This window comes from Chinchilla lanigera, unplaced genomic scaffold (genome assembly GCF_000276665.1).
Source record: "Chinchilla lanigera isolate Chin_1 unplaced genomic scaffold, ChiLan1.0 scaffold00114, whole genome shotgun sequence".
NCBI classification, from domain to species: domain Eukaryota; kingdom Metazoa; phylum Chordata; class Mammalia; order Rodentia; family Chinchillidae; genus Chinchilla; species Chinchilla lanigera.
Window position 1 is genome coordinate 984,599 of NW_004955515.1, and position 27,092 is coordinate 1,011,690.

At 39.0% G+C, this 27,092-nt stretch overlaps 1 protein-coding gene across 2 annotated transcripts in view; it reads left to right on the plus strand.

The window, feature by feature from the left end:
* Positions 1-27,092, plus strand: part of Auh (AU RNA binding protein/enoyl-CoA hydratase) — a gene marked incomplete at its 5' end in the record, with an annotated part of 152,242 nt that overhangs the window by 12,821 nt on the left and 112,329 nt on the right. For both annotated transcript variants that reach the window (XM_013506890.1, XM_013506891.1), the window contains 2 exon segments: positions 2,091-2,158; positions 2,267-2,354. In XM_013506890.1, coding sequence (XP_013362344.1) covers positions 2,091-2,158; positions 2,267-2,354 — 156 coding nt within the window.

The window sequence follows — 27,092 nt, forward strand, 5'->3', positions numbered from 1 at the left end:
AAAAAGAAAGGGAAGATAATTCATAGTAAAATAGTGTTTACTGCATCAAAAGTGTTCATGCTAGAAGGAATGATAGTGATTAGGTTCTTGTGTTGTAAGTTTACATTTATCATATAATTTGATCCTCACAGAGTTCCATGAGTTTTGGCATTGTTAGTATTTTAACAGAGTAAGAAGAAAAAGGATCAGCGAGACTAAGCAATTCTCCCAAGGTCACATAATTAGGATATACTAGATTTTAGGGGATTTTAGCCCTACAGATCAGACCTTAGAGCCTGCATTCTTAATTTCCATTCTTAGAGTTGTTATGAACTTGAATACCTCAAAGGCACTTTGGATTTGCCTTAAACTCTTGAGCTTTGCCTCCTTCTACCTTTACCTTGGTGTTTTTTAATGATTCTGTCTTGTTGGATGTCATCTCCTTTTGTTCAGTTGCTGAAACCAGAAATGTGGTAGATACTCCTGACATCTCCTTCAGTTCAATCAATCTCAAGCCAATAATCACTAACACATTTTAAATTTTGCTTGAATAATTGGTAAATCCTTTCACTTCTCTATTTCTAATACTGCCAGTCTCAGTCAAACCTTAACATTATCTTCGGGCTGGACTGCAGCATTTACCTTGAGCTTCTGCCCTGTCCACTTGTGGTATGATCTTCAGATATAGACACTGCAGCCCATTTCTGCCTTGAGTTGTATATGTGATAGCTACTTAATATTCTCCATGACGAAACTGAAGTTGAGTGGTGTGGCATAGTCATTGAATGTGGAATTGATTGCCACTTACTAGCTGAAGGCACTTAACCTTTTCAAGTCTCAGGGTCCTTATCCGTTAACTGATAAAAATAGTGCCTGTCTCTTGGGTTGCAGGGATTACGTAAGTTAATACACCTCAGGCTCTGGAGTAATAATGCCTGGTGTGTATTAATGTGCTCAGTTAGTGGTGGCTGTTAGGATCTATCCAAGGTCATGCAGAGCCTGTCCTAGGTAATCTCTTGTGCTATTGTGTACACTAAGATCCCTTGGGATTCTTGAAGATGTATTCTGTTGTGAGCTGAAATCATCTTTGTACTTTCTTTAAAAATGTATTTGTCCAGTTTCTTGGACAGAAGATGTGTCTATTTTGTTGTCTTCTGTTTAATCCTTTGCATATAAGAACCAGTCTCAGCCTGGGGGAAAGGTTTCAGTTATACAGTGAAAATTGTGCTTACTCAGGAGACAAGAAGCTTTATAGGTTGTATAGAACTTTGAATATCCACCTAAGGTCTTTGAATTCAGATATTTTGAAATAAATAATTAAAGGATTTTAAGGAAGTAGTGAATTCTATATGTAGGTTTATGTTTAGAAAATTGATCTGACTCCTTCATTTGGGATGATGCCCTCTGATAAAATTAGGAGAGGTAGGAGGAGGCTTGGGTTTAGTGGAAGAGAAGATGAACTTTGCTTTCTGTAGGTTGAGTTTAAGTTGCTTGTTCATCCTATATCTGGAAGTGCCATTGGGTTAAGTGTGCGATGGAAGTCTGGATAGAAGCCTTGAATAAGAGCACTGAGTACTGTGCAGTACAGTAGAAGAGGAAGCAAAGGAGCTGTGACAGCTGGCATCCTAGCAGAAAGCAGCGCAGATGGCCCTTGCACAGGACAAGCTTTTGTCAGTGATTAGTCCTTTATGCTGTGTGTACCTGAAGGTGATGAAGATGTATTTTAAGTAGTGCCTTGTAATTTCAGATTTTCACCAATAAGTGTGGCCTTCCCACAAGTAGTCTGATTTGTGATGTAAAATTTATATGCTGTGGTTTTGGGCCAGGGATATAGCTCAGTGGCACAAGTGCCTGCCTGGCAAGAACAAGGTCTTGAGTTTGATTCCCAGTACCCCCTTAGAAAAAATGGTTATAAGTACTGTGGTTTAAAAATAATGCTTATCTTGAAAAGAAAGTTAAGCATGAAAATAAGGATAAAGTGCTTACAAGGAACTTAAAGGAGATGATAGATTTGTTAAGTCCCAAGTTAGCTAGATATGTTAGAGTTTTCGTTCTTGGAATACCACTCTAACTGAAGTGTGTCTGTTTTTACCCCCCTTTTCCTTAACTAGGAATTGTGGTGCTTGGAATAAACAGAGCTTATGGCAGAAATTCACTCAGTAAAAATCTTATAAAAACGGTAAGTGTAAAGATTAAAATGTTTACTTCTAATATTAAGATCTAATTTTGAAATCAGTCTGAAAATGATTTTTTCTTTTTCCTCCTTACTCTCCCTATTTTGGTTTAGTTATCAAAAACTGTGGATGCTTTAAAATCTGATAAGAAAGTTCGGACCATAATAATTAGGAGCGAAGTCCCAGGGATATTCTGTGCTGGTATGTAAATGAATTTTATTATGAAACAAGAGCCTGTGTCTTTTTTAAATTATGAAATTATATAGAAGTCTGTTTCACTAAAATGTTCTGTGACTTGAACTTCATTGCCAACAAGCAACTCCTCTTTGCTTTTTTACTGTTTCACAAGAAAAAATACTTAGAAAGAAATTTTGTAATGTGAGTTGTTTTAGAAGTTGAAAAATAATTTGAGCCATTAAAATATTTGTGGCACATGAATAGTATTTGAAACATCAGTTGGGAAGGGAAAATTAAGTCTTCTGTCCCATCATTATGCTCTGTACTTTAGTTGTTCAAACAGTGCTTTAATTGATCATACCTGCCATGTCACAAAGCATTCAGTGTAGAATTTGCTTTGGAGATTGGTGGTTATAGCAGCACCCACCTGGGTATTTGCCTGTGGTTGTACAGTATTTCCCAGTTGGTATTCAGGGCAGCAAAAGATGTGACTAGGGCCGGGGATATAGCTCAGCAGTACAAGCGCCTGCCTGGCAAGCACAAGGTCCTGAGTTCAATTCCTGGTACCAAAAAAAAAAGATGTGAGTAATTCACATATATATTTTTCTGTTCATGCTGCATTACCAAAGCTAAAGATTAATGTTGCTTGCATTTTATTTATTTCTCAGTATTTCTTTTTTTTTTTTCTTTTTTTGAGACAGGGTCTCTCAGTATTTCTAAACCATGATATTCATTGAATCATTTTCAACTAGTAAAAAGTATAGGTGATCAAGATGAAAAAAGGCTGGTAATTTGTGTTGTCTTGTAATTTACCAATAAGCAAATATAGAATTTAAAGCATAAAATATACTTTTCCAGTCAAAATATAAATAGGGTAATTCCCTTGAAGTAATTAGACATTTAGGGGACCCACTGACAGTGTTCTGTTTATTAAGCAAATACTTACTGAGTATTTAGAATACATACCTGGAACAGTTCTGAGAACACGAGAATATTTGTAGACAAATGTTTTTAGAAGTGTCTTAATTGTGGTCGATATCATTTAGTGTGTTCAGCCTTTTTAAACTTTAATATCTTACCTTAAAATATTGTAGACTTAACGATCATTTAAGAGCACATAGTGCAAATGAGTTATATTTTGGCTTTGGCAGGGTTTTATTATTGTCTTCAAATGTAGTAGAACATACTTAAAAGGATTAGCTTTAACTCCTGATTGCTAATCGAAGAATGGGGCATCAATACCCTCCTGTACTTGGGCTGTGGTGATTGATATTCCAGAACCTCTGCCTTCACACTTGTCAGAGGTAATACTGGCTGCCTGGTAGGGGTGTTAGAGATTTTGCTGTGACAGTGTAAGGAAAGTACAGTGCCCTGGAGTTGGCCCTTGGTCTCTTCAATGAAATGGTGTGGCGTTTGCCTATAACTTATCCACTTCTTCCCATAAACTTTAAATGGTTTCTAGAGTATTTGTAATACCTGATGCAATGTAAATGCTGTGTAAATAATTTTGTACTATATTACTTAGGGAATACTAATAAGAAAAAAGTTTTGCACATGTTCAATGTAGATACCCTCCCACACCCACCTCCACTATTTTCTTTTGTGGTTTGTTGATTCAGAGGATGTGGAATCTCTGTGGTTCTCGTAAAGATTTTACATACATTTTGAGTTCTTTTTTTCTTAAACAATATGAGGAGCTTACACCAAGAGGATTATGATTCTTACTTCTGTAACTTTTAGAACAGGTGAAGTGTGGTCTTGAGGTGAATGGTTCTCACACTCCCACTGGTGGCTTTGAGGTCTTCTGGGAATGATAGGATAGCTTATTAGGAAGCTGTAATGTGTTTTAAAGGTTTTAATGAAGGCTGAGTTCATGAATCTTTAAAGAGTGGTGGTAATACTGTGAAGGCAGAACAACACTGTGTTAATGTTTATCTAGCTTTTGTCTTCCCGTTAATAATAGGTTTTGTAACTATCACACTATAATTACTGGTACAAGTCTTTTTATTTTACCCTTTCTTTGGCTTCCCATTTATTCTGCTTCTCTATACAAATAATTTTGTTGGAAAAGGGCTTAAATAATTTTTTGCAGTTTGTAGCTATCTGTTGCCAGTGCCTTTTGGGGGACATATTAAATAATCTACAAAATAGTGCAAATTAGCCTTGAATACTTTCAATGTGGTTTAATCTATGTATTTACGTACTTCTAAATTTTTGCATGATCAGAGTAATCTTTAATATTTTAATTCAAGATTTGTTACTGTATTCTGTCAAAACCAGTATTTTAATTGTAGGAAAATTGGTGCAAATAATTTATTTTGATAATTCACTGTGTCATTTGGGACTATTTCAGATTTCTCTGAAAGGTTTTTTCTGCCTGGATTTTAAATAGGCAGTCCAGTAGGTTTGTATTTGTATAATTCTAGGCAATTAAAATTTCCTTACCTAGTTAAAAATATTTAAATTTATCATGGCCTAAAATGACATAACTATCTTACTTTTAATCAGGCTACTTCTATTAGTTATTATTGAAGAATGTCTTAGTTACTTTTCTCATTGCTGGGACAAAATAACCCAACATCCAAAGTTAAAGAAGCAAAGGTTTATTTACCTCACAGTTTGTAGCGGTTTCAGTCCATAATCGGCTGGCTGGGTGGTGTGACAGAGGGGATTTATAGAGGAGAAACAGTTCATGGCAGGCAGAAGGTAGCAAAGCAAACAAGGGACAACTGCAGCTTTTTCTACCCTAATATCTTATCTGGGCTACTCAGGACAGGTAGCACTCACACTCTTAATCCTAGTGCTCATGATCCTAGCATTGCACATGAATCAGTTCCAGCATCACACACTCTGCATCCAGTCACCTGTGAAAAAGCCCCACGTACGACTGTGTGAGGCTTTGGAGGAACTTCAGGACACAAGCCATAACATGTAATAAAATGCTTTTTTTGACAGTCCTGGGGATTGAACTTCAGGCTTTTGCTCTCAGCTACATTCCCAGCACCTGTTTCATTTACTTACTTGTTTTGAGACAGGATCTCACTAAAGTTGCTAAGTTGCCCAGGATGATCTTACACTTGCCATTCTCCTTCCTCCGCCTCCCAGAGTGCTGTGATTAACAAATGTGCTGTGCCACAGCAGGCTCATATAATTTTTAATTTTTATTCTGAAGTAGCAGTAATAGTAAAAAGCAAAAACAAAGCAAAAAAAAACAACCCACCAAAAACCACTCAGAAACAGTGTACCCTATTTATTGGTTATTCTTTTGGAACCTATCTCCCCAAAGTCACTCATTTTCCTTTTGCACCTCCATAAAGATTTCTCTTCTCTGTTTATCTATTCCAGTGGTACCTTGTTCATTTTTAAAAACTTAAAACTTATAAAGTGATCTTGCCCCAAATTCCTTAAGCCAAGGAACTTACTCTGTTTCATCTTTTGTATTCTCAGAGCACAATGTATATTAGGGACTCAGCATGTTTTTGTGAAATTAATCAGCCTTTAAACAGTAGTTCAATTTACTGATGCTATTTTAGGGATTGTTGGCATATGTTTAAGGAGTTTCTCTGAATTATCTCAGACCACTGTTGTTTTAGAGAATTCTGACAGCAGACTTATTTTCTCTACATCCTGTAAAGTGCTAGGGAAACAGGTGATTAAGGACTGTTAAGGAGATTCTTGCATTGCATTGGACCAGGTATTTTCTGACTTCTGATAACTGTTTTACCTATGTTAATCAAATTTTACTAAAAAAAGTATTTAGTAAGTTAAAAAGTCTTAAGAGTATACAAAGAGAAATCCTGCCCTCTATTCCTTTCTTCCCCTACTAAAAATAATAATTTTATCATTTTTTCCTAATATTTCATTATGATAATAAATTATCATTGTACAAATATACACATGCACTCATTAGACTGTTAAGCAGCTAACAGGACATACATAAAGATTCTTACAGTCTGGCAGATACATAAGAGAGTTACACACAGCACATTATACCCAACATTGTTCCAGCTGTGTGAGCTATGCAAGTCAGATCACAGATCAGAGATGATATTTTCTCTATCTTGAGACTTTCTCAAATCTTAATTTCATTATATTGACAAATTATATTAAGCAAATATATATGTAGTAAATAATTTTTTAAAGCTTGTGATATGTATTAGTATATTTTTCTGTTTTGATAATTTAAATTGTATCTGTGTTTCTGAATTATTGTTAAAACATTTGAAAGGGAAAAGTTTAGACTAAAGAGATTTTAAAGAATAATTCAGGTGTTTCATTTTACAGAATCTCTAGTTGGTAAAGGGCCTGGTTAAAGCTAGTGACTTAGTTGAAACTATTTGACTACCAGGGCAGGGTTTTTTGGGGGTTGAGGGGAGGAGCAAACCCATGGCCTGGTGCAGACTAGGTAAGCACTCTACCACTGACTGAGTTACCTCCAGGCAAGGTTTTCTGTATGGTACTGTTGTTTCTAATCTAAGAGGAATATATAAAGTCTCTCTGTCTCTGTCTCTGTCTTTTTTTTTTTGGTCTTTTTGAGACGGAGTTTCACTATGTAGTTCAGGCTGGCCTCAAACTCACTTTGTAGCCCAGGCTGGCCTTGAACTTGCAGTGATCCTTCTAAGTACTGAGTACTGGGATTACAGGTGTGTAATGGTGGTGTGCCACCATATCTGGCCCCTCAAATCTCCTTTTTTAAGTTCTTAAAATTCATACATTTACCCATCTTAGTAGCTCTGTTGGTTGGAAGTCACAGTTGGGAATCTTTGTTATAGATTAAAATACTATCTCTGGGCTCATGTGTGCCTGTATTTCTTAGAATATTGGGAAATGCATTTTGATAGCCAGAGCTTCTTGTGAAGCATTGGCTACACTGATAATATTAGAGATTGGCCTGAGTGTGTATGGGTATTTTAGAAATTGTTTATTTTTAATGTTTACCTTGTTTCTTATACCTGAAAGCTAAAATAACTCCATTTCAAAATGCTTACTCAAAATTTTATTATTGCCTATAATGGTTATGAAAAAGTCCTTTTGAATAGGCTACTGTATTAGCTAGAAACTTTCAATCACAGTCATCTGTTTATTTTCTTAACTATTCTAATACTAAATTGCAGAGTGCTTATGCATTGTTTTTTTACCATAATGTTTTCAAGTGAAATTTTGAGAAATTACTGAGACTTAGGATTTTTTTCTCTTTGAGATTCCTAAAATAGGTGATGAACAGTTCTTGGTAATTGATTCCTATGTGTAGAACTGTAAATTGAGTGTTTCACTGAATTATATTAGTGTGGGTTTTTTTTTTTTTTTTAAAGGTTGTTCTACTTCTGCTTTTGAATTCTACTAAATTGTGTTATGACTAAACACTTCTCACTAAAGCTGTCAATCTGCATTATTGAACACAGTGTGTACTGTTCTAGTGGATACAGATCTCATGACAGATACAGATATGCGGAAACTTGTGACTAATGAAATAATTTGTTTAATATTGTTTCATAATCTTAGCTGTGTATTTACTTATTTACATACTTAGGACCCTTAGGTAAGTGAAGTGATAATAAGTAAAACAAAGGGTGTAGATACCACAGATTTGTATTTGTATTAGGTTAGCATGTCAATGTAGAGTTTTGTTGTTATATATCATTCTTTGAAATTAAAAAAAAAATCTGTTTTGAGATATGAATTACTTGCAATGAAATTTACTCATTTTAAGTGTAATTGATAAATCTTGACAGTTGCTAAAACAATGATCATACTCCTGGTGTAGGTCATGTTCACCATTTAAAAGTTTTCTTGTCCATTTGTAGTCGGTCTCCTTTACTCACCCTGCTGTCTTAAGATGCAGGTCTTCTTGGCACTACTGTGGCTCTGTGTAGTCTAGAGTTCCTTATAAATAGACTCATAGTATAGGTGGTCTTTTGTGTCTGGCCTCTTTCACTTAGCTTAATGCTTTGAGTTCACCCGGGTTCCATGCTTTTTGCCAAGTATGATGTTCAGTTTATTGCTGAGTATTCATTTTACCTGCTAGTAGTCAGTCATTCACTGTATGAGCATTATTTTTCCTTTTACCAGTTGATAGTCATTTGAGTTTTTCCATCTTGGGATTTCATACCTGCTGCTTCTGAATGTGTTAGTATGACTGTTGGGTTAGTTGGCTTTCCATTACTGAAACAAAATACCTGAGGTAATTAACTTAAGAGAAAAAGCTTTACTTTAGCCAACAGTTTCGGAGTTTCCAGTCCATGATCAATTAGTTGCTTTGGTTTGGGTCTGTGGCAAGGTGTGGCAAGATGTGGCATAGTGAGAATGCTTGGAGGAACAAAAGCACTCACAGTCATGTGCTAGGGAGCTCAGGGGAAAGAAGAGGTCAGGGTCCCACAGTCCCCTTCCAGGGCATATTCCTAATGACCTAAAGAACTCAGACAAGGCCCCATCCTGAAACTGCTTCCACAGCTCCCAGTAGTGCCACTGTGGGGACCACGCCTTACCACATGGACTTTGGCAGAGGACAGGACATTCAATATCCAAACTGTAGCAGCTTCTGTGACCATTTACATATGGGCCTTTTTGTGAACAATTGTATTCCTTTTAGGTAGATACTTTGAAGTGGCATTACTGAGTTTTACCTTAACTATATGTTTAGTTTTATAAAAAACTGCTCACCATGTGTAAGACTGTTGGTTGCTGCTGGAGCTGGATATTGGTCATATGTGTGAGGGCAGCGAAGAGCCAGAGAGCCTCAAGCAGTCAAGCTACCTCAGTATTGAAAAAAGCGTTCTGCCTGAACAATTACAGTCATTAGTTGCTAGGCAACATTATCTCTGCTGATACTAACTTTGCAAGAGTATATAAAATAAATGCCCCTACTATTGGAGTCAGTCCTCTTGCCCATCAGGTGAGAGGTAACTCCACCAGACCCAGCTCTTGTCTTTTGTCCTTATTTTCCTCGTACCCACCGCCATTTCTCTCTGGGGTACAAGAAACCAACGACGTTCCCTACATAAGACCCTGTGTTTGATCCCCAATACCAGGAAAAGAAAATAGAACAAAACTCAAGAAACTGCCAGCTGTTTTTGAAGAAATTTATCTCTTTGCATTTTTGCCAACAATGTATGAGAATTCCAGGAGTTCCCATACCTTTTCAACAATTGATGTTATCAGTCTTTTTAATTTTAGACATTTTATTAGATATGTAATCATATGTCATTACAGTTTTAAGTTTTTATTTCTCTAATGACTAATGATTTTTAGCATCTTGTGCTTGTCATGTGTATATATTTTTTGGTCACATGTTTATTCAGATCTTTTCCCCATATTTTTATTAGAATGTTGTATATTGTTATGTATTTTTGATACAAGTCTTTTATCTGGTATGTGTTGCTAATATTTTTTCCCTTTCAGTGGCTTGCCTTTTTCTTTATACTTTGAGATTGATTTGTCTGTTTTTTTTTTTTTTTTTTTGTAATTTATACTGTTTTGGTGGTTTAAGAAGCACTGTCTTATCCCTAAGGCACAACACAAAGATTTTCTCTTGTTTTTTTTTAGTACTTTTGTAGTTTATATATTTTGAATTTAGACTGATGATATACTCTGAGTTAATTTTTGAATATATTTTGAGATGGAGATTGAGGTGTTATGATAAAAAGACATAGTTGGTCTTTGCTCTGGTTTGAAGCACAGTGCTCCTGAAATACTGAAAATTTCCTGAATGTGCGTGCCTTTGGTTTATAATGCAGTGATGTAAGCCAAAGGATCCCTAGATAGCTTTAAGGTGGGAACTTCTAATAGAACTACAACTATGGGATTAGGATTAGAACTTTTAGTACTCTTGGCTCTGGGAAGAATAAAAGGATCAGAGATTGAGTTTAGTCACCAGTGGCCAAGGATTTAATCAGTCATGCCTGTGTAATAAAACCTACATAGAATCAGAGAATTGGGCAGTTGATACAGATCCCATTCCCTATATTTGTTTTCAGAGTGGTATTAGAGAAGAGAATCATAAGAAATGGGATTTGCTAAGTCAATTCACAGAACTTAAGGAAGTATTTACTTACTGTTTGTTACTGGTTTATTATAAAGAATAAACTAAGGAGCAGCTAAATGAACAGGTTCATAGGACAAGTTGGGATGTAGAGATTGCAGTTTCCATGCCCTGAGGCGGGAGATTAGGGCGTGGCCAAACTGGCTGGGCAAGTGGGCATGGCGTGACACGTTCGTCATGGAGATCCAGGGCTCATGTGCAAAATACAGTTCCCAAGCCCTGCAACTGGGACCAGTTAGAAAGTGCTATCTTTAGTGCCTCTGGTGTGAAATGAAGCAGGTTTTTGATAGGATGGGCTAGATGGGAGCCTAAGGAATGAGGGATACACAAGACCTCTGCTGTTAACATCATGGCCACTGTGAACTTTCCCAGTGACCTGCTTTCAGTCTGCAGATTGTACTTTTTTTTTTTTTGTGCCTTTATTTCATTTATTTTTTCAACCCTAAGCAATACACTTGGTGAGTTTATTGTGGAATTAACCAAGACACAGAAATTGAAAGTGCTTTACAAGTTGCAAAGCACCGCTTATGTGATTAGTTTTCATAACTCCAGCTGCTTTCATCGAGAAGAAAATGTGGCCTCTCAGGATTAAACCCTGTCTCTCAGCTAAATAGAGCCAAGAGTGTTCAGCCATCTCCACCCATCAAATTCTACTGAAATTTCCAACCCTGGTCAGCTACACATTTCCTTTAGCCTAAGGCAGTGGGCCAAGAGAGAAACATCCTGGGTTGGCATCCCAGCTCTGCCATTTAGTTATTACACACTAGGACAGACACTTTTCCTTGGCTGCCATTTTAGGAACAGACACTTTGCCTTGGCTGCCATTTTAGGAATAAGAACAGTGCAACAGTTTGAATAAAAAATGTCCCCCAAATGTCATGTGTTCAGAGGTTGGGTTTTGAAAGGTGATGAGCAGCAGGAGCACTGATCTCACAGTCAGCGGTTCCGGTCTTTTTCTACCTTTAATAGGTATTAAACCTTGCTACCTTTTTCACATGTCTTCACAGAACACCAAGAACCTAGAAAGAGCCTGTAGAACCCCAGGACCCGGTAATAGCCTGTATAGACAGCCACTCTCCTAAGCAGGTTGACATGTACACTGACCTGGAAACTCGCCAAATTCTGTTGTTTAGAGTTTTTCGTTTGTTTTTTTAGTGGAGATTTTATTACAGAGGCACCATCGATTAAATCCTACTCTACACGGCTGCTATGAGGGTGGAGTGAGTGTTCTAACACTTTAATCATTGCTTGTTCTTCTGGGTTACCAGCCCATTTCCCAGAGCTGTCTGAAGGCCCCAGGAGGGTCACCTCAGTAGCATATACTCTTTTGTTGTTTGAGAAGGGCTGCCTTTGAGTATCAAGAGATATTGTCACTCTGGAAATTCCAAGGGTTTTAGATACTATAAGTTATTTTTGTGTTTTCTTTTTACATGTTTATAGCCATTTCTTCTAGTACCATTTGTTGAAGTAATTAACTTTCCTCCCATTGCATTGAGACCTTACTAAAAAGTCGTTTGACAGTGTGCATGTATGAGTTGTGTTTCGATTGTCTCTTCTGTTCCATTAGTGTATATCTCTATCTTGTTGTCAACACCATACTGTTTCAGTTAATGTTTACAGGACTTGAACACTGTATTAGTCTACTTTCTGTTGCTGTAACAGGATACCTAAAATTGGGTAAAGAACAGAAGTTTATTTGGCCCACGGTTTTGAGGGCTGCGATTTCCAAAATTGGACCATATCTTATTTGGCGTCTGCTAAAGGCTCCATTGGCTCTGTCACATCATGATGGATGACTTCACAGTGGTGGGAGCACCTGTCAGAGATACGAAGCCAGACACTGAGGAAGGGCCAATGTTGCTTTTTAATAGAACCTGCTCTCATGAAGTATTGTAGGGTCCAGTGAGAATTACATTAGTCCCTAGTGTGGTAACTACCTCCTATTGGTCTCCTCCTCTGAAGTCTTTGAAGTGATGACCACCTCCCACCATTGCCATCACATGGGACGACCAACTACCAATACAGGAACTCTTGGGGACATGTTCACACTATAGCTAAGCCATAGTAACACATTCTGTTTGATTTCCAAGTGTTTCATGTTTTTTGCTGCCACTGTAAGTGGAATTTCTTTTTTTTTTTGGTACTGGGAATTGAACTCAGGGCCTCAAGCTTGCCAGGCACGTACTGTTTTGTTTTTTTGGTTCTAGGAGCCTTTTAGGAGATACTCGAGGTTCTCCAATAGGTAGTCAAGTAATCTTCAGGTAAAAACAGTTTTACTTCTTTCCAGTCTGTTTGCTTTTAATTTTTTTCTTACAGTATTGACCCAGACTTTTACTACAGCTTAAAGAAATGTGGAAATATTGTCCATCCTTTCCTTTTCTCAACCTTAGGGGAGGGCAGTCAGTCTTTTATCAGTATGTTTAACTTTTTTGGGCATACTGGGGAATTGAACTTAGGACCTTATGCTTGCCAGCCAGGCGCTGAGCCACTGAGCTAAGTCCCCTCCACCTTTTAAACAGATGCAATTTATAAGGTTGAAAAGTTCCTTTTTATTCCTTGTTTGCTGAGGCTTTAAAAACAATTGGGAACACGAACTATTTCAAATCACTTTTTGGGGGATCCATTGATAGTCAAATACAAAAGTTGTGTTCTGTAATGAACCTCTCTTGGTCATGATGTATTATCCTTTTTATACATTGCTAAATTGAATTTGTTAAATTTTGTTGAAGAACTTTGTAATTATGTTCATAAGGGGAGCTGATTTCTTGTTAGGTCTGTTTTTGGTATCAATCATGCTGATTTTATGAAATGAATTGAAAAACGTCATTCTGTTTTTTGGGAAGAATTTGTATAGCATCTGGTCTAGAAATTCTCTGTGAGAAAGAATTTTAACTGTTAATTTAATGTCTTTAATGTATACAGAGCCGTTGAAGTTACTTCTTTTTGAATGGCTTGGGTTTTTTTTGTCTTTTTGAGACAGGGTCTTGCTGTGCAGTTCAGGCTAGCCTTGAGCTCACTTTGTAGCCTAGGCTGGCCTTGAACTTGCAACGATCCTCCTGCCTCAGCCTCCCAAGTGCTGGGATTACAGGCATGCACCACCATGCCCGGCATGGCTTATGTTTTTTAAGGGAATTGTTGTATCATAAGTTTTCACATTTATTGGCATGATGTTTATAATCCTTATTTTCCTCTTGATATCTTCTGAGTCTATCCTAACTCATTTTTGATGTTGATAATTGTCTTTTTTCTTAAAATGCTACAAACATTAATCACCTCTTGATCTTTTTGAAGAGATATTTTGGTTTCATTGATTTTTTTTTTCTTTTTTTAATTTTGTATTTCATCTACTTTTTTATTTTCTGTGTATTTTGGGTTTAATCTTTCTTAATTCTTAAGGTGTAAATTTAGATTATTGATTTGAGGCCTTTTTTAGATAACCGTATACTAATATAGTTACTTTAATTTCTTCACTTGAGCATGCCAGAGTTGCCTTGAATAGTGATTCAGTACTCCTGCCCTTTCTGAGGAAGTAGTAATTGATTTGCTGTTGCTGATTCATTATGGCTAATTTCCATTTTTACTATTTCAGGCTGTGTAGATTCTATTTTCTTTGTAACAAATAGGAAATGTGCATTAGTAAATAACTTCCTGCTGACTCACCCCTGGCTTTCACCCTTGTCCCCCTGTAGCACTTTCCTCATACAGTATCCAAATGATCCAAAAGAAATAAAAAGATCCCCTGTTCCCTTGCCTTAATCCTCGGAGCACTGCCTGGCACTGGAATCATGACTGCCAGAGTTGTCCATGTCTCAGAGCTGAACGCAGTAAACGTGGGACCTTGGATGGCAAAAGGAATGTGTCCGATGGAGGTGGAAGACCTTGAGAGAAGGGGATTTCCCAGATTGATCTATTGGGTTCAGTGCAAAAACAAGGAAGGGCTCATGTGTGCAGGCAGCAAGAGGAAGCTGAGAAGGAAAGATGATGAAAGGAAGTTAGAAGTCACAGTGATGTGAGCAAGGGGCTCCATGGCTAGGAATGTGGAGCCTAAGACACCCTTCCTTGGTGCCTGATGGAGCAGACAAGAGGGAGGACACAGGACTGTGGGAGGACACAGTCCTGCCAGCCAGAAATACCTGGTGTCCCAGAAATACCAGGTAATCCTGAGCATTGGGTTTTGTCCAACAGCAATGGGAAACTGATCCCAAGTGTATATGGCCCACCTGGCCACTTGGGTTGCAGCCACATCTCTGCTGTTCTCCCTCTTGTCTGCTGCACTCTAGTTCTGCTTCCCTTCTGGTTCCTGTGAGACAGAACTCTCTTCTTGAGCTTGTACTTGGAATTCCCTTTGCTTGGAAATCCCTGTGTTCAAATGTCATCTCCTGAGAGAGTGATTCCTTTGTCACTTCAGCCAAAGTAGGCTTCCCTACTTCCCGAGCTTTGCCACATTTTCCTATTTTAGAGTTTCATTTTTTGAGTGTTTTAGTTCAAGTTTATTTTTTACTATTTATTATCAGTCTGCCTCACCATAATTAAGCTGCTTCCCTGGAATCAGAGTAAGGGCCCATTGCCAGAACAGTGCCTGGCTCATAGAAGGAGCCTACTGCTGGCTCATGGGACAGTTGTGTGACCATTTTGGATGGTGAGGAAGTAGCCTCGGCCAAATGCCTGATGAAATAAGCTTACTATAGAGCATGTGTAGGTAGGTGGCTTGTGTGGTTATGAGTGACTTGTTCTTGAGATACTGTCAGAATCTCACAGATTGTACCTAGAGTACCAGTAAATCCAACCACTTTCTTCCCCTCTTGAATTTGAAGCAGCTTTATTACCTGTTCTTAAAACTATTTAAAAATAGTTGTAGTTTACCCAGATAGACATCTAGTTTTACCCCTCTACAGCAGGGATGCCCAGGAGGAGCAGAGCTGCTTGGGGGAGGGTGGCGAACGGAGAGCAGGTCTCTCTGAGGTCGGAGCCCCACCTCCTGGCTGACAGCAAGGCAGGCCAGAGAGTATGATTCGCCTCTTGAACTGTCAGGTTGGGTGGAGCAGCAGCTGCTAAGCCACAGTCAAACAGATGAGAAGGTCACCTGTTCTCAGGCTGTTCCTGGCAAGTTGACCTTGGACAGCTGTTGGCTTTGTTACGGCTTCTCTGCAACTGGTGGGAGTCTAGGCCGGGGTTAGTAAACTTTTTCAGTTTTAGACCAGATATTTTAGGCTTTGTAGGTCTCTTACAATCATTATTACATATTCTTTATTTTACTTTTATAACGCTTTAGAAAAGTAAAGACTATTCTTATGTTGAGGGCTATTAGTCTGTTTGGGTTACTGTAGTGAAATACTTGAAGCAGGCTACTTTATTAAGAAAGGGATGTATTTTGGATAACAGTTCAGGAGGTACAAAGGCTAGAGAGTCACCTAGTAAAGGCCTTCATGCTAGTAGAGTCCCAAACATCACAAGGCAAGAGGCAGGGATGTCTTCTCCCTCTTTGTATCAAGTCATTAGGATTCAATCATAGGGGTTTCCTCTGATGACCTTACTTAATTTTAATAACTTCCCCAAAGCATCACCATCATCTCTAAACACCCTTTTTTAAAAAAATTTTTGCTATAAGGGAGATTGAACCCATTGTACACAGTCCACCAAAATGTATGCACACTTCAGGAAAAGAAAAACATTTATAAATGTTTTAATACCAAATTTATTGAAATGTCATGAGATTATTGCAAGTTACCTTTGGCCTCTACAATTATAAGAGGTGCTCAAAGTGGTCCATTAGCTTCCAGACATTTATTAGTATAGTGAACTGCTGCTTGGGTAGCCTTGGTCACTGAGATTGCTGCACATGCATTTTCAATTTTGTCTCTAAGGACTGGCGGTGTAGTGGATTTTCTGTGGTATACAACATCCCCTAGGGTTCTCCATATGTGGGTAACACCATCTGTTGAAAATACATGTAATTTTTCTTTTCCTAAAGTGTGTTCACTTTTTTTTTGGCAGACTGTATATATATTTTTTGATATATATAGGGCCTTGCTAAGTTGCCACATTGCCCAGGCTATGCTCAGACTTGTGATCTTCCTGCTTCACCATCCAAGAGTGCTGGGAATAGAGTCATGTGCCACCATGGCCCGGCTTGCTTTTACCTCCCTTGATATCTCACAGTGGGGATTACAATTGAACACATGAAGCCTAGGGAGCATTCATAACATATGCAAACCACAGCAAGGGCCATGGGAAGACAGACTGTTCTGTGGGCTGTTGTCCCCTGACCCCGTCTAGGTGCAGGTCTTTTGTCTCCTCTTGGCTTGTCCCTGTCCGTTCCCTGGATTCTGGCTCCTTGCTGCTAGAAGGGGCTGGCCAAATATGTTGTGGTAACAGGAAGAAACTGGAGAGGTTTTGCCGAGGAGGTGGTATGGCTTGACACGCATTAAAAATGTTCATACTTCTTGTGTGATGGGTGATGTGAAAACAGCTGTACAACGCACATAGTTTAAGAAACACTGTATTTAGTGATAATGTCATCAGGTGAATGTTAGATTAAAAGACCAGTACCAATCAAGATGATCTTGAGGTTTATGGTTCCTAAAAATCCCATGATTTTTAAAATTTCCATGTGAATAACTTAGGACTTTTGGGGACAAAATAAGGTCAAGATAGATGGAAGTAATCAGTATTTTATATTTTCTGTAAAAAGTAAAGGCAATGTGTTTAACAAATTAAATACCAACACAGTTTCCCCAGATTAAAAGTTTGTAATAATGGATATGTGTGTCTTCTCCTTTCCTGCGAATGTTTGCAATTTTTCCCTTCTGTTCAGTGAGTTTATCGTGTTTGTGACAGGTCACAAACACAATCCTTCCTGGTATCTGTCTCCATGGTGTCTGTGCTGGAGATCTGCTGGCCTGGGGCTCCTGTTGGTCTAGCCCTAACTCCTTCTCACCTACTGCAATCTCCAGGCTTTGCTCAGGTCACAGCTCCCTGGTTGTTTCTTTCTGGGAAGGAACCCAGTGCAGATGTTGGAGCTCTTTCCTTGCGGAGGCTGTCTCCCTCTCCAGATCCTTGCCCTGTGGATCTAGCCACCTGTCTTGGAGGGACTCCTGGGGCCAACAAGGCCACCTGCTGTATGTGGCTCCTGCTGTGCACCAGTCTGCTTACTGCCTTAGGAGAAAGCTGGGACAGTCACAGGCCTGGGACCACAGCCTGCTGACTTGTATTGGAAGTGACCATTTCACTTAGTATTGGGAGGGTCCCGGGAGCAGTTAAGGCGAAAGATTTATACGATCTGAAGAGAAACCAGAGTATCACAGCAGCAGTTGTTTCATCTCAGTTCAAGGTGCAAGTCCCCAGCTGTATCTGGGGGTGAATGGTATTGAACCAAGGTTAGGGTGGTCTGTGAGCTCATTGTTACATTGCTGTCTTTGCTTCTAGGCCTCTTTTTGGAAACAAATTATATTACCCACACAAATGCATGTACTTATATCAGTTTCTAAGTGTATTTTAAAAACCATGACTTTATATGATAACTGTGTTTTGAGTTAGTACTGCAGAGCACATTCTCCTCTCCTCCCTTTCCATTTATATCATCTGTACAGTCTTGTAATACACAGAAAGTAGTCACAGTTGCTGATCCAGAAAACTATGATTATCATACTCTGTAACTAGAGCTTACAAGTAATTTATTTACATTCCTCTGTCTTTAGACTGAGGGTAAACAATGTTGTACTATTCATATTAAAAGTACTGTGTTGAAAGTTACTTAGGTTTCTTTGCCTTTGGTGTGTTTATGTTTTATTCATTTGAAATAAAGTTAGATTTCCTCATTTTGAATCTATAAAACATTAACATAGTTTCAAAAAGTCAAAGCTGTTCACAGAGATTCAGTCATAGAAATATCAGCACCTGCTTCCTTCTAGTTTCTTTTCTTCTAGTTTCCATCCTTGAGTATGTTAAGGAATATAGTTTCTGCATTATTCTTCATGTGTCTTGCACAACTAAAATTACCCATTTACCTACTTACATTCTTTGTTACATAACTAGCATTTCTATATATACTGCTTTTACTTTTTTTTATTTTAAAAATAAAAGGAGGAAAACATAGACAACCTTTTACAAAATAGCAAAAGAACAGACAGACAATACAGAGTTACAAAGTGGTAGGAAATTAACGATGCTTGTTGTATTACATGTTGATATCTTCAAAGTAGTTTCTCATGAAAACAGATAGAGACATGCAATATTAATCAATCAAGGACTCATTGACAGTTTCTTTCAGCAAAGAAATAGAAGATAGTAGAACAACTATGTTAACTATCCTGTATATACATACATAAAACATTTCTCCTTCTTTCCCTTCTCTTTTCCCACATCCCAGTTGCCCTTTACCCTTGAGTGTTTTCCTATCATTTCACAATGTCTGTCATACCTCCTAGTTTAACTCTTTCGAGTTTTACACTAGTGAAATAAGGTGGTGCTTGCACATGCATGTCTGATTTATTTCACTTATGAGTATGGTCTCTAGTTGTGACCATTTACCTATAAAGGCCTCGAGTTTATCTTTCTTTATATCTGAATAATATTCCATTACATAAAACTACCACAATTTCCTTATCCAATCCTCGGTGGATGGACATTTGGGATGCTTCCACAATTTAGCAATTACAAATGGTGCTGCTATGAACATAGGTGCACACATATTGCTGTGATAGGATGTTTTTAGATTTTTTTTTTTTTTTTTTTTTTTTGGTTTTTCTCCGGTACCGGGAACCGAACTCACGACCTTGCGCTTGCCAGACAGGCGCTTTGCCGCTGAGCTAAATCCCCAGCCCCAATGTTTTTAGATCTTCTGGGAAAATACCCAGCAGTGGGATAGCTGGGTTGAATGGGACCTCTAAACCTAGTTTTCTGAGGAATCTCCAAACTGATTTCCACAGTGGTTTCACCAGTCTGCATTCCCACCAGCGGTGGAGAAGGATTCCTATTTCTCCACAGCCTCGCCAGCATTTGTTATTGGTTGATTTCTTAATGCTAGCCATTCTTACTGGGGTAAGGTGGCTTTTACTTTTTGTAGTTAATAATACATGCTAGAAGTCATTCTGTCTAAATTTATAGGAATGCGATATCTGGAGGTATATGTGGGGTGAATGAACCATTTTCAAGATGGAGATGTTACCAAGTTTGTATATAGATGGTATCATTCCTGTCTTGTTGGAGAGGGAGAAATGTTACCTCTTTAGTAGAGGTTTTGAAGTAGCCCAGAGAGGCTGGGATACTAGACAGAAGTGGAGGTTTTTGATTCTGTTTAGTAAAAGGAGACTTTGAGAAGCTACTCTAGGAGGTATGAGGGTGGTCATTTCATACCAAGAAGATAATGCTCCTTAACTTGACTGGTCCTCTCACACCCAAACTTGGTCTAGAAATTTCTTGTAGTAATCAGGGCTAATCTTTAGGCTTCACCAGTCAGGATCCTACCCTTTGAGAATAGATAAGGACTGAGCGGAATCAATTTGTCATTTGTAGGTGGTAAGCTCTCATATCCTGTAACAGAAGTAACTCCACAAATTGACTTAAATTGTAGGGCCGTCAGTATCACCTGAATCTAATGATTGTGAAGTTTTCTGAAATTTCTTCATCTTTGTTGTCAGCATGCCAGCTGCATCCTCATCTTGGGGGTCTGAAGCTTCAGCAATCCTGGGTCTAACATCCATGTGTGATGAATAGAGAGAAGAGACTGCTTAGTCCACGTAGGAGCTTTCAGGTCAACTGCTTAGGGGAGTGGACCACCCTGTGAGCTCAGGCTTACAAGACCCAGCCCAAGATGTTGGACTAAATTCATCTTCCAAATGTGTAGGGAGTGGAGATTGAGGAGGGCAGATGCTAGAACAAAAATAATGCTGTCATTAGGAAATGAAGGAAAGGTTTACAGGAAAGAGACAGTAGTCATGCCTTTTAGAAATTCCTGCTGAACACTGTCTTCATGAGGGTCTAGCTAAAAATAAAACATCTAGATATCATTTGTTCTTTCATTTTGGGGGGTGAGGGGTCGTCTGTTAGGTAATGGTCTAAGACCTGAAGATACAGCAGTAAACAATATAGAAATAATCTTTGCCCTTGTGCAGGAAGGTACTGGGAGAGACAACTTGTTTTACTAGGAAGATAGGTGCCAGTATATTTGAATCTTCCAAGTCTGTGTATGAACCTTGTAAATTGAAAGTGTTGACAGCAGGTATGTGTACAAAGAAGCTAGGAAGCAAGTAGACAGAGGAGTGAAAAACAGTCATTGGCTTGATTATTCTAACTGGTACTTACTGTATAAATTTAAAAATGAAATTATTTTGAAACTACGGCACAAAGAGTATGACAGTTTTCTCAGCAGAGTTGAGCCGTCAGTATTTCCAGAAGCACTGCATTTCAAGTGCAAGAAGAATCAGAGGTAATGATCATTCCAGAAGCACTGCATTTCAAGTGCAAGAAGAATCAGAGGTAATGATCATTTATTACAGATGTATTTGACATGTGTAACAAGTTCCAGATTTATTTATATCAGTGAGAGGAAGTGTCATTAAATGATAGAGCCCTTTGCTGGTGTGAATATACCTATGTATATGTATGTATTTGTAGAGGTGTGTGTATACATGTATGCACATAGCTAGGAAAAATGTGTTCACGGTATGTTTAAATTTTTGTCAAAATTACTAATAAAGTTACTTTCTTACTATCCTTTTATTTTTCTTTGAAGTGTTTGTGAAATAATCTAAGAAGTAAATGAAATGAGGGGTACCACTGATCTCAGCTGCTGAAGCCTTGGCTGTTTTGCCATCAGCTGAGGGATGATGTCAGGTATGGTGTGAGTGGTTGCCCACAGAGAGGGATGACTTGAGATTCCTTCCAGGTGGAAGCGTTAGGAAAATTAACCATCTTCCAGTCTGTAAATGTCTGCTCATCTCAGCAGCCTGCTGCCACTGGAGAATGTGCTGTCATTATGGTAAAGGTAGAAATCATTTACAAAAGGGAATTAGAAGAATTCAAGATAGCTTGTAAATAACTTGTAGTAAAGCCAAGGACTTAATGGAAATAAGAAAATACCTAGAAATGAATCCTTAAAAAAGTACTTTAAAAGTTGTATAATAGGGTTTAAAGTTGTGTAAGAGAGTGTAATTCAGGAAAGAAGGCTTATGTGAGTAAGCTTCCAACTTCAGAGACAGAGGAAACCCAGATAGGCTAGAAGGAAGGGAATGAAGCGAGCATAGGCTAGTGACATGAAAAACACACCTTGAAATCCCAGAGCTGATTCTTTGAAAAGTCAAATAATCAAACTTTTGGCACGATTAACCAGGGGGAAGGGAACATTGAAAAGAGGAGCCATGGGTATAAATTTCCACAGAGATTAAATGGGTAAAATCAACTTGATTCCAGTAAAATCAGTACTTTAGGTGGTATGGATAAATTACTAGAAAACGGAGCTTATCCAAAACTGACTCAAGAAATAGAAAACTTTAGTAATCCCTGAATAATATGCTGTAAAAATCTTTGCACACAGAAAGAACCAGATTCTGATGAATTCAGAGGAGCATGCCACCCAGATATTCATGGAGCAGATAGTTTCAGTCTTTTGTATGTTCTTTGAAAACATAGAAAAGAGAGACTCTTTCTCAGCTCATTTTATAAAACTAGGAGAATCCTAATGTGACCATCACCCCAGAGCAGCACAGTGAAGGGAAATAGCAGGCCAGTTTCCTAATCGTAGATGAAGACATCGCAGGCACAGGAAGCCTCTGCCCCATTTCGTGCTGCTAAATCTTCCATGCAGATATAGCTGCATGGAAGTCGTAGCCATCTCAGCCTGATCTTTGGTTTAAGTGTAGGGAATAAAAACATGTTCAAAGTGGGTTCAAGGAAGATAGTGATAAAAACAGCTTGGTACTGTGACACACACACAGACAGAAGGATCAGTGAAACAGAATAGAGGATGCAGAAACAACCCCAAGCACACTGAGCTATGTGATCTTTGACAAAAGGGCCAAAAACACATACCGGAGGGAAGATAGCCTCTTCAGTAAATGGTGCTGTGAAAACTGGCTTTCCACGTGCAGAAGAGTGAATCCATATCTCTTACCATGTACAAATCTAAAATAAAATGGATCAAAGATCTGCCAGTAAAACAGAAACATTTAATCTGCTCAAAGATAAAATAGGTAAAACTCCTGAAGACATAGGCACAGACCAGGACTTTCTGAACAAAGCTTAACCAAGCTTTGCATGGGAACTAGTACCAAGAATCAACAAATGGGATCATATCAAATTAAAAAGCTTCTGCATAGCAAAAGAAGCGACTAACAGTGAAAATACAGCCTACAAAATTTGAAAAAAAGCTTTGACCAGTTAGTCCTTGGACCAAAGACAGATACCTAGAATATATAAAGAAATAAAAAAAATTAGACTCCCTGAATAAGACCCAACCAAAAAACTGGCAAAATGAAATGAATAGACACTTCAGAGAAGTATAGATGACCAATAAATACATTAAGAAATGCTTACATCATTGACCATTAGAGAAATGCAAAGTAAAACACATTCTGTCTTACTGCTCCGAAAGAATGGCCATCATCAGGAAACGAAGGCTGTGGAAGAAAAGGAACCTTCTGCATTGTTGGTGGGCATGTAAAGTAGTATAAGCACTATGGAAATTGGTATGAAAATTCCTCAGAAAACTAAATCTAGAAATTCCTTCTGATCCAGCCATCCCTCTTCAAGGTATCTTCCTGAAGGAGTTAAAGACATCACATTACAGTGATACATTTATACCCGTTTGTAGCAGCACAATTTATGATAGTTAAATCTTGGAAGCAGCCTCCATGTTCATCAACAAATGAATGGATAAAGAAAATGTGGTATTTGCATACAGTGGACTACTACTCTGCCATAAAGAAGGATACATTTAAGCCACTTGTGGGAAAATGGGTGCACCTTGAGATCATAATAAGTTAAATAAACCAGACACATGAGCTTAAATATCACATGGTTTCTCTTAGATAAGAAACCCAAGTAATAAGTAAAGAGCAGACTGAAAAGCAGATGATAGCAAGTAGGGAGATCTTTTTTCAGATGAGAAGGGGATCAAGAGATGGAGGGAGTGTGAAAGGAGAGGAAGGAAAGGGCCTGAAAAAGGAATTAAGTTGTGTTGTATACATATACCAAGGAATGTGAACATATACTGCCAACATGTGCTAATAAAAAAGACCAAGAAGCTTGAATTGGCACCCTATGTCCAAAAACTAGAATGATTCAGAACTAATACCCTTACAACATTATAACGCCTTACAAATGTATGAGTATTTCATCTTTTACTGCTAAGGAGAGTGCAACTTATTTCTCATCCACTAGGTTGGCACAGTTTAATAAGTGCATTAGCTTTTAAGAGAAACAGCCAATAGGAGATAAAAGGTTTATTATGAGGAACTGGTTCCACATAAATACGGAGGCCGAGCTTCCTCATAGCCTGCGTCTGTCAGCAGGAGACCCAGGAAAGCCAGTGGTGTAGTTAGTCCAGTTTCAAAGTCCTGAGAACCAGAAGAGCCAATGAAATCTCAGGCCAAGGGCAGGAAACAGGATAGATATCCCAGCTCAAGCAGTGTGTATGTAAGTGGACTAAGTCCTCCTCATTTTGTTCTTCAGGCCGTACGTGAAGCACACACTGATCTTGTCCCCAAAATGCCCTCACACATGCAGGCTTGGAGCTGGGCACCCTGTGGCCCAGTTGGATTAACATGTTAGCTGTCACAGGAGGTAGGGCAATGCTGCCTACTGGAGATCCTTGAGATCTGTGCAGCCATGTGTAGAAGCAGCCAACTTGAAAGGCAGTTTGACATAAGCTTTTAAAGAGCATTACTTGTGTTCCATGTGACCTGCCTGTTCAACTCTGAGGGAGCAACTTACACCAGTGTCCCCTTCCCACGAGGCCCATGTTTCTAGACATTCAGAAGGGGCGCGGTTAATTGTCACACGAGCTGCATGACGGCAGTTCATGTGGGTATTCTTTCGCACAGTGTTTCAGGCTGACTCTTGGTAGCTTTCTGTCTTCCTCCGTTTGCACAGTGGGATGTCCTTCCTGATCTTTGCTGAGTCTCTGAATTGCCAACAGAAAGCATTTCAGCTGGGGTCCTTACTGGAGCATTTTCCCAGTTCTTTGCTTTTAGTGTTAATTTATAGACAGCTTTGTAAGGGCTGGGGATTTAGCTCAGCGGCAAAAGCGCCTGCCTGGCAAGCGCAAGGTCGTGAGTTCGGTTCCTGGTACCGGAGAAAAACCAAAAAAAAAAAAAAAAAGAAACTTATAGACAGCTTTGTAGAGTTGTTAGGGAATTGCGGCATGTTTCTTGATGACTGTCTTTTTTCAGCAGAGTTCACCGGAGAGCAGTGGCACTGCTGTGGAAACATCCCCTCCAGGTCTCTGAGAAAGGGTGTTCTCGGTGTGAGTGACCCTGAGGACGGTGATAACCGAGCCTTGTTCTAGCAGTAAATGCTCTGCCTGCATGGCTGTGTGCAGTGGTGGGAAGAAGGGAGATGATGCCTAATTGAGATACACTTAGGAGACATTTATATTTAATACTGACTGGATTCACAATATATTTATGCTTCAGTCAACTCTGTTAGTAATATTTGTAGTGAAAATACACTCTGGAAGGAAACTGTCATACTATAGGACATTACTGCTTTAGGGAATTTAATAAAATTTCCATTCATAAACATTTGGCTATGAAGAAATATGATAAGATTATCAATACAACTTTAAAGCATAAATGCCACTTTTATTAAGAAAAAATTACAGGGATGCTGCTGTGGTCTGAAGATGGTTTGCCTGAGAGTTGCACTGGGATTTATTGCCATTGCGGTGTGGGGAGGGAGTCCTCTCTTGCAGGGCTGGGCTGTTCCTGGGGCAGCGAGTAAATGCCTGCTCTCTCATGTGTTGGGTTCGTTAAAAAGGTTTCTTGAACACGGCACTTAGAGGCACACAGTTGATGTGACTGACAAGCTGGTGGCATGGACATGGTGGCTAGGTAGGTCCAGCAGTGATTGGCATCCTGGGCGAGACAATGGGGTGGTATAAAATTCATCACAGTCCTCAAAATGGTGTGCAGTTTAAAACTGATGAATTGTTTTGTCTGGAATTTTCTATTTAATATTTTTGGATCAAGGCTGACTGCAGTTAACTGGACTGTAGAAAGCAGAAGTGTGATGAAGAGGTGCTACTGCATTTTCTTCCCCAGGTTAGAGATGCTGTTCGTTTTCTGTTCAGAAGTCAGCTATCAGTCTTACTCCCTTTTTAGATATTTACTGTGGCTTTCTTTTTGGCAGTTCTAAGATTTTCTTTTTGTCTTTGCTTTTTATCAGTTGGCTTTGGTATCGATGTCTTAATATGGTCTTTACTGTGTTTGGTGTTTGTCTGTTAGTCTCAGTTGAAGGCCTGGGTATTTATGGGTCCCCTTGGCAAGCTGTAAGTTCTAGACTTTTCTCTCAATTTTAGAGATAGTTTAGAAACTGAGGTTTAGTTTAGAGACTTGTGTGTCTCTTGGTAGACTCTCTTTCCTGTGGTTCCTGTTTCTCCAGGATCTTGACTTCTGTTTTTTGGCTTAGCCATTAGTCCTGATGCCAGTGTTTCTCTCAGGCCCCCGTTGGCCAGTTGTTCTGCAGGGCTCTTGGGCCTGTTATGGCTCATTCTATAGTTCGTGGGGGAAGGTGGAGCTTACTGAAGTTTCTTTCTCTCTGGCTTGACCTCCTACTGCCTTAGTTGTTCCCTGTCCCTCTCAAAATAGCTTTGATAATTTCTTCCAGAGTTTCATGGACTTGATCTGATAAGATACCTGTTCCATTATAGCTTTTGTAGAAGACCATAAGAGGTTGATTTTTACGATACTAGTGTTACAGGATTATTGTATGGTGAGGAGAATGAGTACAGTCAGGAAGCACGTACGTGCCATCCTGATGTCTTGAAAGAGACAGGAAGTGCTTGGGTCCAGGGAAAGGCGGGGCAGGTTAGTCTCACAGTTTCCTGTACTCATAATGCCAGGAGACAGGGCAGAGTGTGGGATTCAGTCCTGGTAGGTGGCTAGATTCAGTGGAGGGTTCTGGAGAAATGTCTCTGGTGAGTGCACGTTTTCTAAGTAAGTCGGTATCGGGTTCAGTAGGTACTTTTGAGGTTTGAGGAGAGAGCTGGTGGCCTGTCTAGGAGTGGGAGAGTGATGGACTAGGGAAATGCAGTAGGATTGCTGGTAGCATAATAGCTCACTTGAATTGAAAAGTAATAGCACTGAGGGATGTTAAACCTTAAGACTACTGGGTATTGCCAGCTAATCTAGGAAAGAATAGAGGGAAACTATTTTTGGGTTCTGATGTTCAGTATTTCAGGATATGTTTTTGAAACTAAACAAGACATTAAAAATTTTAAAGTAATCTCAAAGTTACAAATGTTGAACTTCTTTGAATTGAAGGTTGAAATGTTGAATCCTGCAGAACTCTCTTAACTTTGCTGTGTGAACATGCTGTTCTGAACCACCAGAGTCCGTTTTCACCTCTCTGGGCCAGGAGCAAACCCCAAACCCCAGCAGCCCAGTCCTGCATCCCCAGTGTGCATTCACAGCAGGCCCCTCAGTCACAGTCAGACAAAGGGCCTGTGTTAGGCAGCCTGCTGCGTCACCTGCCCAGAGGCCGTGATGCTGTTGTGGAGTCTTCTCAGG